Source organism: Argiope bruennichi, chromosome 10 (assembly GCF_947563725.1).
Source record: "Argiope bruennichi chromosome 10, qqArgBrue1.1, whole genome shotgun sequence".
Lineage (NCBI taxonomy): Eukaryota > Metazoa > Arthropoda > Arachnida > Araneae > Araneidae > Argiope > Argiope bruennichi.
This window is the reverse complement of record NC_079160.1, coordinates 97,572,519-97,586,159: the sequence shown is the minus strand read 5'-3', so window position 1 is coordinate 97,586,159 and position 13,641 is coordinate 97,572,519. Positions and strand designations below refer to the sequence as shown.

Here is a 13,641-nt window from a genome sequence, read left to right as displayed (position 1 = left end):
TTATAAATTATAATAATTAGTTGTAAGATGAATCAAGGCTCTAAATTTGGAAAATAACTCAAAACTGTATGTACAAAATAAAACATTTTCAATAATGTACAAAAAAATAAAATAATAAATTTAATCTGGATTTTAAAGAAAAAGATGTAAACATCTAAGACTTTTAAAAGAATGTGACAAGAAATTTAAATCTTAATGAAGTTACGAGTAAACAAATTCATAATAATTCGATGAAATTATAAATATGAATAAAGTTATTATTTTATAAGAGTATGTATCTTTTTGTTTTGACATTCAAGCAAAAATTTAGGTTGCAATATTTTCTAAATACACTTTTAAAGGAATTTGAAAAAAATTTATACATTAAAAAGCTCGATTTTTTTGGAAAATTTATTAATCATGGTTCAGATTTTTGAAATTAAAAATTGTTATATTTCCCTATTTTTTTAACTAAAAAAGATTTGCATATCAGAAAATTAAATTTTGTTTCCATTAAATATTCCTTCTTCCGTTATATTTTTTACTTTTATTTTAATTCATTTGCCTCATTTCTTATGAACCTGTGATTTTTTTCAAAATTTTCTGAATAACAAAATATTTTCTCACCAATTTTTACTCGAAAATTTTATGCATTGATTCAGAAATCCCATCAGTAACAAGGTTAAACTTGAAAACATTACATCTTCTGGTAAAGAGATTCAATAATAGTAATAATAGTATAATTAACAAGCTTATACTATATATCTGTGTTCATTCATTTAAAATACATGTATATTAGAAAAAAGAATTCATATATTTTTAAGATTTGTATAGATATCTGGTAACACACAAGATTTAATTTCGTATTATAATTTTTTTAAAATTAAATGTTTCGCAGTTAATTAATGGAGGAGAAAAATATTATACTTGAAATGTTTAGACAGCTTTCGCTATATCACAAAAAGTCTATTCAGTCAGTAGAAAGAAGATATAAAAGAAATAAAAAATAGGCTTCAAAAAAGAAAGGTTAATCGAGCGCAAGAAGAATCTAAACAGATGATTATGATTCATTTCTATGACTTTAAAAAAATGGAAATTAATGTTCATATCTTCAAAAATAATTATTTTACAAAATTGGTCGTTATATTATCTAAGATTCAAAAACTTATCTTTAAAATGATGTAGGTTTCAGTGAACAATTTTCCCTTAATTTTAATAAAATTTTAAAATTTGGGTTGAGACATAATTGATTGGATACAATATTTTAAATGTTACAATGGGAAAAAAAATTATTTCATCCAAACAATCAATTGCTTATTTATATTAATAATTATTTACACCACAATAGTATTTTCACTTCCGCTTTTTATTTCATAAAGCACGTACGTTTTAATTTACGTTAAACTGATTCTATTGAATTTTTGTTTTTAAGTTGTATCAAAGAGGAAGGTGAATTTATATGTCCGTGTGGGTGAGTGTGGGCTTGTGTGTGTGTCGTTAATTAATATAATCTGTGAATTCGAAAGAACTTGTTCAGATTTCATTTGACGGAGCCTAATCCTTTAATGAATTTTATTGCAGCTAAATTAATACTAAAGTAAGGCTCTTCACTCGAAAATACAGAAAAATTAGTACAATTTTGATATTCATAACGTTTGAATAATATGCTAACTGATTCTCATAAAAATGGTAAAATTTTAACCTCCTAATTACATTGAACAATTTACCGTAAACAATACAGCACAATTAGTGCATTAAACATTTTTTACACGTAAAGAATTACTTACATGGTGTAACAGTTCGACTTAGATCGTGTGCTATGATCTGTCCGTGCGCCGTAAATAAGTAAGTTACTTCTCTAGTAGGTTGGCGACTATTCTTCAAGATATTCAGAGAGATATTCCTAGGCTGCGGCAAAGGATCACCAGTGACTGATTTTCGAATGCCACCTTTGCCTAAAATGTAACATAATTACGATTTTATCATATAGCTAGTATAGTAGCTAGTTCATCATCCTTTGTGTTTCCATGCAAAGGTTATGATAATGAAGCAACTGATTTTACCAAACTAGAAAAAGAAAAAAGAATAAAATATGGATTGATTCATCGGAGGGAAATATAAAGGGTATCCCAAAAGTAACGCAATATTTGAATTTGCCACCACTCGTGCAGTAAAGTATTGGCAACCCTATTAAAAAAACATTTAAAAGCTAATAGTTTAGGGTTAGTAAAAATGGAACATTACACGATAGCACAATGTGTTAACACAAAATTTGAATTAATTTTTTTTTTAAAAAACACAGTTTTTTTTTAAATTTTCATAATTTTATTGAATTGTAAAGTACACAGTATAGGGTTAATTATAGAATAACACATAGGGCAAAAGGCCTTCACAGCTTTGTTGGCACATAAGCACTCTTTTGTTGAAATTTTCCATGACTATTTTGCATAAATGGGACTGAATTTTGTTGATGCAGCATTGAATTTCCTCCTTCAATGCACGAGTGCTTGTGGAATTGTCGGTATAGACCTTTAACCTCAAATAACCCATAAAAAGAATCTGACGGTGTTAAATCCCATGATCTAGTGGGCCAATTCTCAAATTTTCGAACTGTGACCGCCAGACTTTCATTATTTTTGAAACATTATTCAACAATGAAAACACGTTTTTCTATCATATAATGCTCCATTTTTATTAACCCTAAGCTATCAGCTGCCAAATAGTTTTTTAATTGGGTTGTCAACACTTTAATACATAGCTTCGAATTCAAATCTTGCGTTAATTTTGGGACATCCTTTATTTACTATTTATTCTAGAAACGATTGGCAAGGAATTCCTTTTCAGTGTCTGTAAAATCTTATCTTATCTTAGTTTACCAAAAAACGATAAGTTTGTCTTCTGTTAATGCTTTAATTTTTTAATGAATTTGAAATTGCGCCCACAAAAGTGCATTTCAATTTGAGTACAGTGTGTAAGAATGATTCTGACTCTCTTGTAATTACTGCACATAGGAAATGTGGTAATTACATTTACAATATGGGTAATTACCCATATTACTCATGCTGGAATTTGAACATAATTATCTTTCTGACTTTCCGATCATGTTTGACTCTAAAAGTGAAGTAAATGCTATAATATTGCGCAAAACTGACACACGCAAAATTTATGAACCTTAGGACCCCTGTTCCGACCTGTCACTTGTGCTGCCCTCTTGCGGCAAAGGGGAAAACACTTCAGTGTATCGTGAGCGAGTGATGTGTGCGGTAGCAAGATAGCGTGCTGCTAAGCAATGATGGCCAGAATAAAAGGAAAAAGAGTCCAAAATTATTCTTGTGTGGTGATTTTTTAATAATGTGATAGCAATCGACATAAATTTAGTGCGTGTATGTTCAACCCCATGGTAATACATATGCATGCATATATATCTCTCTTTTTATAGTCCTTTCTATACATAAATTCCTCCCTTTGATTTACATCACAAATATCTCTCGAGCTTTAAAACTTAAGTGTCATTCTAAGAATTTTTTTAATCATTCATGCAATACCTTCATAATATGCTGGTGTCAATCTTAGAAAGCACATTTCTGCCATGCCGAGCCGTGGAATGTAAGGATTGTTGCATGATCCATCGTACTTCCGGTATGGAAACGAATAATTACACTGGATTGGCTCAGCACCTTCACAACAAATTCCAGGATCGTTGAAAAATGAGCTTCCTCCAGTATTGAAATCTCTGTGAAAATGAAACAAATCATGCGTATGTAAGGAAGATTACACATTTAAGAACACGCCACGCCATCCCATGTTTAGTCCATTCATTCACGATTACTCCACTCAGGCAAATTCACTAAAATTACCTCATATAAAATTACGTCTGTGAACGTCTCGTAGAAGCACTTTTAAGTCCATCCCTCCACACAAACTATATTATATAGTTTGTGTGGAGGGACTCCCCAGAAACCCACCCACCCCCAGATTTTCACATTCACATACAGGCAACGCCAACTCAAAATGGAGTAAAGTAACGAAAATTCTAAAAATTTGAATATTCAGTTAATTATTCTGCTCTACGGCAACTGTGCCTGATTCCATATCCATGCTCTATTTTGCCATGGTAATTGCATTATTTGCGTGGCGTAAAGTGATCGTGAATGATTGGCATAAATGAAAATTTTAACTGACTAAACTTAACGGAGAAAGGTAGTCTATTTTTAGAAATAAAATGGGCATGCCCCTTATTGCAGGGATTTTGAGCCTAAAGAGACTATTTAATCAAAAATGAAAGTAATGAAAATGAAAAGATTCATCTCGATTCTTGAAAAAAATTAATAAAAAATACATTACACTTACTGGTATTACAAGCTATACCATACTTAAAAATATGTAAATATAAGTGTAATGACGTATTTTTAAGCTAAAAGTTATTAAGTTATTCAATTAATTAACCCTTTCTAAGGCCGTGGGAAGTATACTTCCCACCAAATTTATCCATCTTTGTATGAAATTATGTAGGTTGGCATAAGTTCTGACACATTTTTTTTCAAAGACAGAAACTTAGATGCTTCAGTTCTTTATCTCACACAAAATGATGTGCCTTGGTTTGTCACTTAATTATTAATTAACCAAATTAATTAATGAATCAAATTAAATTTATCTAATAAGCTAAAGAAATCCCTTTTCCTATTCTAATTTCAAGCCTAAAAATATTTTAACATAATATGATTAGAAAAAAATGACCCTTTAAAGGGTTAAATAATTAATTTATTTAAACTTTGCATTTGGTCCTTTCAGGTCTGAAGTCTTTTCTATCACATGATAACTTTTTTACCGATAATTCGTTTCTCCATACGCTTCCAACCTCCTTGATACTGAAAAAATCATTTTTGGAATCAGAATTTCTCACTATCAGATTTTATGATCATCACACAGGTCTACAACCAAAGAAACTTTTCAAAATTCTCGACTGACTGTTATCAATTGACCTTTCTTGTTAATGACCATTTTCGAATGATAGAAAGTCAATGAAATTCTTAACTGTTTTTGACTTTCCAAAAACGGTATCATCATAGTTTTCCTCACAACAAGTTATCCTGCAGACACAGGAAATATGTAACTCGGTCTCTTTCTTACCTTGCATATTATTATGAAGTGAAGGAATATTGAAGTTTACGAAAATGTTTAAATCACTTTTTCTAAATTTGATGCAAATAAACATCTTAATCCTGCAAAAAAAGAAGAGACTTTTAATTCTTCACTAAGAATATCTTAATCAAAATCAGAGACTGTGAGGCATATATGATTCATACTCTAAGGCAGCATGCACTGTAGTCACCGATCCTAATTTATCTGCTTGATCTTATATGATTTTTACACTAGGATTATAGATCTGCATATATGTTTAGACCTTTTCAACAATTTTTTCATTGTCTGCTTGCTTAGCCCACTCTTGTATGTTTAAACTCACCAGTTCAAAAACACAAACTAGATACATAAAATTTAACATGGGGTTTTGAAGTCAAAATTTTAAATAGCAATCAAATTTAGGCACCAACTAATAAAAGGAAAGACGTACAAATTGAATTTTCCAATCTCTTCGAAATTCGATAAAGGTTAAATCAAAATGTGTCGTTTCGTGGGAAAAACATCAAGCTGGTTTGCTATCTTTGCTGAAGTTCTCTAACTTCAGCAAAGATAAATTTTTGCCAAAAATTTATCTTTAGCAAAGTATCTTATTACTTATAATTAGCCTTATCTTGAAATTCTGTGTAATTTGGCAAAAATAACTTCTGAAATGTGGGTTAGTCTTGATAAAGTTATAAATATTTTTCTGTAACTGTAACTCTTTCTTTTCTGTCATATATTTAAACCCGTAAATAAATTCAATTTTTAATGCTTTAAAATAAAATGCTCTTAAAAAGTTTCGTTGCTTTAAAATAAAATGCTCATAAAAAGTTTCGTTGCTTTAAAATGAAATGCTCATAAAAAGTTTCATTGCTTTAAAATGAAATGCTCATAAAAAGTTTCGTTGCTTTAAAATAAAATGCTCTTAAAAAGTTTCGTTGCTTTAAAATAAAATGCTCATAAAAAGTTTCGTTGCTTTAAAATGAAATGCTCATAAAAAGTTTCGTTGCTTTAAAATAAAATGCTCATAAAAAGTTTCATTGTTATAAAATAAAATGCTCATAAAAAGTTTCATTGCTTTAAAATAAAATGCTCATAAAAAGGTTCATTACTTTAAAATAAAATGCTCATAAAAAGTTTCGTTGCTTTAAAATAAAATGCTCTTAAAAAGTTTCGTTGCTTTAAAATAAAATGCTCATAAAAAGTTCCATTGCTTTAAAATAAAATGCTCATAAAAAGGTTCATTACTTTAAAATAAAATACTCATAAAAAGGTTCATTACTTTAAAATAAAATGCTCATAAAAAGTTTCGTTGCTTTAAAATAAAATGCCCATAAAAAGTTTCATTGCTTTAAAATAAAATGCTCATAAAAAGTTTCATTGCTTTAAAATAAAATGCTCATAAAAAGTTTCGTTACTTTAAAATAAAATGCTCATAAAAAGTTTCGTTGCTTTAAAATAAAATTCCCATAAAAAGTTTCATTGCTTTAAAATAAAATGCTCATAAAAAGGTTCATTACTTTAAAATAAAATGCTCATAAATAGTTTTGTTGCTTTAAAATAAAATGATCATAAAAAGTTTCATTGCTTTAAAATAAAATGCTCATAAAAAGTTTCGTTGCTTTAAAATGAAATGGTGAGTTTAAACTTTTAAAAGGAGTAAGTGTCCTATACAGATTTCACATCGAAAAATTTCATGAGGAACCATCTGCACATTAAAAAGCACATAAACATCAATATTTATAGTAACAACATCCCTTTTCATCAACAGATTTCAAACCAGCATTAATGGTAGTTTTCAGATGGCTTTTTTTTTAATTTTAGAACCATCCCTATAAAAATTATGAGCTAATTTTGTGAAGTTAAAATAAAATTATGAACTTTTACTGGTAAATTAAAAAACAGTATATAGTTATTAATATGAAATTTATTATTATGGTAATATAAAATAGTGTAATACATTTCACCTATATTTTTCATTTAAAATAATTTTGAACATGTGATAAAATTTATAAAGAGTAAAACTTAGACTTTTTGGAATTGGAAAGTTTCGCTCTTATAATCCAGTCGAACAATCGAATTGCAAGAAAATTATTAAAATGTGCAGAAAAATATATAAAAGCTATATTTTAGGGTCAATTTATTAAGACACAATTTTTCATCTTTAAATAAAAAGATGTTAATTTTAAAAGAAATCAATAAGATAAAAGTGGTAAAGAGACTTATAAAATGAGCTTTCGAAAGTTAATAGCTTCATTGGTTGGAGAATTAGTTTTCTAAAGGAAAAAATTTGGAAAAATTATTATTATTTTTTTTTCTTTTCTTTGTTTGAGCGAGGTATTTAGAATTCCATTTAGATAATGATTACAAAGAAAGACAATCAGTAGTAAAAATTTCAGATCGATATTTACGTTATTATTATTATTATTATTATTATTATTATTATTATTTGAAGAAGAAGAAGAAGAATTCTCGAAAATACAGATCGCTGAAAAATAGCTGTAAGTACTTTTTTTATCCACCAGAATTCTGGAACTGAAAAAAAAAAAACTTTTGTTTGAGATGTGTTATTCTACGATTTCAAATAATATCATGATAACTAGTTTTAAAAATATTAATAAAGTAATAAAAAAATATTAATAGTTAAGTTTGAAATTAACATTTTGTTTCAATTATCAAACATGAATTTATTTTGTAGTTTGTGCAAGGATTTCAATGTTACTCTTAGAGTAAGAATCCCAAACAAGGCTGCAATATTCAAAAATGGATATTATTATAAAAAGTAGATCATAATTAAAAAATCTTTTGTAAAGATTTAGTTTGTTTTACTAACTTAATTTTCAAGTTTCATAAGAAAAAAAATCATACCTAACAGAAACTCAAAAAGTATAGTTAATTTGTATATTCTCATTCATTGGCATGTTAATTCTAATCTTCAAAGCTATCAATGGATTTATTTGAATTAAGAAATATATTTTTTGGAACCTAGAATAGAAAATTTAGCTTCAACTCAGATATTAAACTTACCCTGAACAGTCACCTGGATCAAATATTAGTACTTCTGGAATCTTTAAGGTTGCTAAAATAAAGATAAGCTCACTGTTGTTACAAATCATAAAATATTATTTTTTAAATATTTTTGATAATAGATAAAATTTTTAATTAACCCTTTCTAGAGCCATAGGAAATCTGCTTCTCACCAAATTCACTAATCTTTGTATAAAGTTATGTAGATTGGAGAAAATTCAGATAAATTGTTTACATAAGACAAAAACTTAGATGCTTTAATTCCTTATATCAAACAAACATTTATAAATTAATGATTAATTAACAAAATTAATTAATTAATTAGAGTACATTTATCTAATAAGCTAAATAAATCATTTTTCTTAAGCCAATCTCAATCCTAAAAATATTTTGTTATTCTATGACTAGAAAAAAAATGGCCTCTTAGAGGGTTAAAAAAATATGTCACTGAAACAACTTTACCCTATCACTTCTGTGCAGAATCACTTTTTTTCATTTATTAAATATTTCACAAATCAGTTCTACAACAGTAATTGTTGATCAAATAAAGCCTCCCTTGAGTAGAGATGCATAATCCATGATTTTTTGAATAACAAATAATTTTGCTATTGTTATTTTTAAATATTTGTTTCAAATATCTGTTATTTCAATCATATTATTAATTTAAAATTATTATTTAATATTAAATATAAAATTTATTAATTGTAATTAATACTTAATTTGCTAATTTAAGTAACGTGTGATTGAATTAATTTATCTATTTCAGCTTACTTCTTAAATATGATTTTTTTCAAAACTATTTATTTAATTTCTGTATTGGAGTAAACCAGTTTCTGGAAAATTTGAAATAAATATAAATGCCATTTCTTTAAATTGTTTACTTTAGTTCTATTTTCTACCAATAGATGGCGCCAGCAGTAAATGGAATATATGCAAAGTCAAATCACAAGCAATTAAGAACGATTTGTATGGAACAGTGCATCAACACATACGAATACTAGTAAAACCGGTTACTCTCATGCAGTGGAGCGGCGACTTCACACTTTCCAGTGAAATCACCGCTCCGATAAATTTTAGTGATACGATGATTCCAATAACCGGTCCATTCACAGATTTCCCCTTTTCTGTTATGTTCGTAGGGATGACGAATATTTTATGAGCGGTTATTAAGTAACCAATATCATACCAGTGATCAATACTTTTCAAAGAAGGGTGTGATTCAAATCCTTGATACGATCTTACTGGTGATATTTCGATTACAGGTTTTGGATCACGATAGAAAGTAATAATCGATGCGATCTGTCCAATGGAAGCTCTCGAACAAAACAAAAAAGGAGAAATCTGTGAATGGCTTGAAAAGTGAACGGACCGGTTATTCTTCGAATTACCGTATCATTGAATTGCATATCACTGAAATTTATCGGAGCGGTAACTTCACTGGAAAGTGTGAAGTCGCCGCTCCACTTTGTGACAGTGATCTTGATTTTCCGATATTCGCATTTGATGATGCACTATTGCATTCAAATCATTTTTAATTCCTTGTGACATGACTTTACATATATTCTGTTTACGCTGGCGCCATCTATTGGTAGAACATAGAACTAAAGTAAACATTTTAAAGAAATGACATATATATTTAATTCAAATTTTTCAGAGAATGGTTTACTCCAATAAAGAAATGAAAGAAATAGTTTTGAAAAAAAATCAAATTTATGACGTAAGCTGAAATAGATAAATTAATTCAATCACACGTTACTTAATTTACTAATTTAAGTATTAATTACAATTAATAAATTTTATATTTAATACTAAGTAATAATTTTTAATTAATAATATGATTGAAATAACAGATATTTGGAACAAATATTTAAAAATAACAATAGCAAAATTATTTGTTATTCAAAAATCGTGGATTATGCATCTCTATATGTTCGAGAGCTTCCATTGGACAGATCGTATCGATTGTTACTTTCCAGTGAAATCACCTCTCCGGTAAATTTCAGTGATATCGTATCGATTGTTAGTTTCTATCGTGATCCAAAACCTGTAATCGAAATATCACCAGTAAGATCGTATCAAGGATATGAATCACACCCCTCTTTGAAAAGTATTGATCACTTGTATTTGTGATTTTTTGATATTGGTTACATAATAACCACTCGTAAAATATTCGTCATCCCTACCCTTGAGATGCAATCAGATTTGAACCTTCCATATGTATGAGAATTTATTTAACAAATAAATATCAATATAAATCAAAGTTGAAAGACATGCTTTGTTTTCCCTTATAGATTAATAATTTTTTTATTCCTTCAAAGTACTTATTTGTAAAATTAAGACCCCCTCCGCCAAAAAAACCTTGCAAAATGTTTGCTGTTTTGAAAGCATTCAGTTATTGCCACATTTCTTAAACACTATTTGACAAAAATGAGTGAAATCTGGAATAATGATCTTCTAATTCTTGATCTTTCCATTAGCATCAATTTTTATCAATATTTATTCAACAAAATTTACGGCCGTGGTGGCCTGGTGGTAAGGTCTCGGCTTGTGAGCCGTAGGGTTTCTGGTTCGAGACCCGATTCCACCGAAGAACCGTCGTGTAAGGGGGTCTGTTGCGCGTTAAATCCGTCATGCCAAACGTCCTCCCGCTGGTGTGGTGTGGAGAGGGGGTGCCTGCTCAGGTGTCGTCCTCGTCATCTGACCATGGTTCAAAATTACGAGGTCCGTCCCAAAGTAGCCCTAGTGTTGCTCTACAACGGAACGTTAATATAACTAAACTAAACATGTAAAGAAATCCGAAAGCTCTAAAAATTGTTTCTTTGATAAAATGAAAAATGTTATTTTTGTTAAACAGAAACATACTAAAATTGAAAATTAATATAAAATATTCTTAATTTAAAATCTAGCAGTTTTGTCTTGATTATTCAGTATTTTAATGCTTGATAAGAATTATTTTCAAAACGTCATTATATTTTGAAATATATTGGAGAAAAGAACTCTAATCTAACATTAGAAACTCCAATTATTATTTTTTTTAACTCATCAACCATTTTCTCAAAATTACAAAATGTGATATATATGTAAGTTATTTCAATCTGAGGAATTCAAGTTTGAGTGTGGCCATTTGAAAAAATTGAATTTCAGGAACTCTAAATATGGAAACAACGCCTTAAGCGAAGAAATATTTCATGCACTTAGCAGGAACATATTTATATAGAGACACAATTTCACAGTGCTGTTATAAGTTGCGGATTCCATTTATTTAAATCATTGCATTTAGTTAACCTTTGAACTATTCAAAATTCTATAAAACTCTGCATTTTAGATATTAAACCTGAATATCAAATTTTATCTGTACAGCTGTTTAAATTATATAATTATTGGTTTCACTTGTACTAGAACAGCCAAATAGACTTCCTCTGAATATATGGATTCTATTTAACATTTGGTAGAAATCTATGGATACCTTGTTAAGAACACATACGTCTAGCTGAAATCGTGTCTGAGTTATTAAATTTTATAACATAAAATATTATAGCATGAAACAATTTCTTCTCATTTGCAACTTTAGGTTATCAGTGCATCTTAATACAAGAATTTATATATTAAATCTCCATCGACGTGGAAGGCATCATCATCTGAAGATATATCAGATCCATTCAAGTTTTTAATTAATAAGAAATCAACTATTTAATTAATTGGCACGAAGGTTACATTAAAACCTTCCGTATACTTCATAGCCTTAAGAAAACTTAATGTAAATATAACTCTAACACTGTTTTCCTTCTATATTGGTCTTTTATTTGGGAAAAAACTTTTATTGGGTTTCTAAATGGTTGCTGAATAAATCATTCGATTTATTCCCCCTCTGACCTTGGAGACATAAATGGGCCCTAATGGCGAAGAATTAAACGGCATTAACTACAAAAAGGAAAAAAGGAAAGCAAGAATGATGATTCTATCTCTATCAAGAACCGAGATCAAGAGATTCTACAGGAGAATTCCATATGACATCATACTCTGTTTCGAACCAGGTTTTGGCAATTGATTCACTCTTCTTTTGAAACGTTTGATCGCAGTGCAAGGTTATCACGGCGAGTGCTGTTTTTGTTGTTCGGTTAATCTCTATTAGCACAAAAGCCCGAACAGTATTGTAACGATATCTTTCCGACATTGGCCGTCATTTTCAGAGCATCGAACAACATCGTGGGAATATCGTAAAATATCTTGTGCCAATATGGATGATTTGCTACTTACTTGTTGGTTTCTACAAGTGATATTCTTTATGTGCACCTCAGATATTTGTGCTTCGTATTCTGGATTTCTCGCAGAATAAATCGTTATTTTATTTTACCCAGTTTGTTGATCTACTTTTATCATGCATCCACAGGATGATTTTCATAACAGTATGCTTAATGATCAGGATTTCTATAGCGTATATTGTGTTTTAACTATTTATTTTATTTTTGCAGTAAAGCTAAATTCATACTACTAATGGAAATTTATTCTAATTTTTTTTTAAATCACCAGTACCGAAAAAACGATGATTATCTATAAGTTTGCTGATGGTAAATACAAAAGATTTCAAATTTATTCTTTTAGTAAACAAAAACTTTAAGAAAAGATTTATTTATAGCACCATTTTTGCATACTCACATGCGTCTGGTCTTCGTCCATAAAAATTTATACCACTTCCTAGATTAGTTGGGCTTTGATAGAATCCATAGTCTTGAGAGATTGCCACTTTAACGTAGATAGTGAAAATACAAAGACTGAAATATAAAAGGAAAGCAAAGAATATAAAAGTTTATGATTACATTTAAAATTTTCTGAAAGATATATCATTCGACATCTTATCTGTACTAAATACGTATGATTAATAGCAGTAATCATTTCATTAGAAATCGAAGATATTCCCAAAATCATAAACGTGTTTAAAGGGTTAAAGACATACAACTTACTTGCCGCACTTGGCAACCAGCTCATTCGCCCAGATTAATGGTTTCTAAAATTTTCAATTCATTATTTTATATAACTTCGACCTAATGGCAACTTCAGCAAAATGTTTGTTTAAATTCAAACTTTGATAATCACACACTAATACTATTATAAAAACCTTATACCTTTTTATTCATTGTAATATGCATTTCCCTAATTTCTATTCTCCTTGGAAATTTGAAATTTCCTTAAAATTCGAACATTAATTTGAAATCAAAGTGGTTAAACTTTAAATAATATTTTTAAAAAAAATTGATGAATCGGAGGATGTTTTATCAGAATATAAATACCGAACCTGTTCAGCCTTGAAGTTTTATATGTATCACAGAATTTTTTTTAAAATTCATGCAGTATTTGAAATTATTGATCAATGAAAAAAATTTTGATTTGTCATAAAATTTCTATTCAATTTTAATCAATGTGTTGATCATTTCCATAACTGCAAGCATTTAGTTCACCTAGAAATCAGCTCTACACTTTTCCTTTGCGATTTCTTTAAAATAGTTCCAGTTGTTT

General features: G+C 28.7%; 1 protein-coding gene across 1 annotated transcript in view; it reads right to left on the bottom strand.

Annotated features, from left to right (window-relative positions):
• LOC129988706 (peroxidase-like) overlaps positions 1-13,641 on the bottom strand; it is a 54,969-nt gene that overhangs the window by 32,009 nt on the left and 9,319 nt on the right. The window contains exons 2-5 of the mRNA XM_056096977.1: positions 12,784-12,899; positions 8,128-8,179; positions 3,525-3,712; positions 1,767-1,934 (exon numbers count right to left, since the gene is read on the bottom strand). Of these exons, the coding sequence (XP_055952952.1) occupies positions 1,767-1,934; positions 3,525-3,712; positions 8,128-8,179; positions 12,784-12,899 (524 nt within the window). The remainder of the gene's footprint in view (positions 1-1,766; positions 1,935-3,524; positions 3,713-8,127; positions 8,180-12,783; positions 12,900-13,641) is intronic.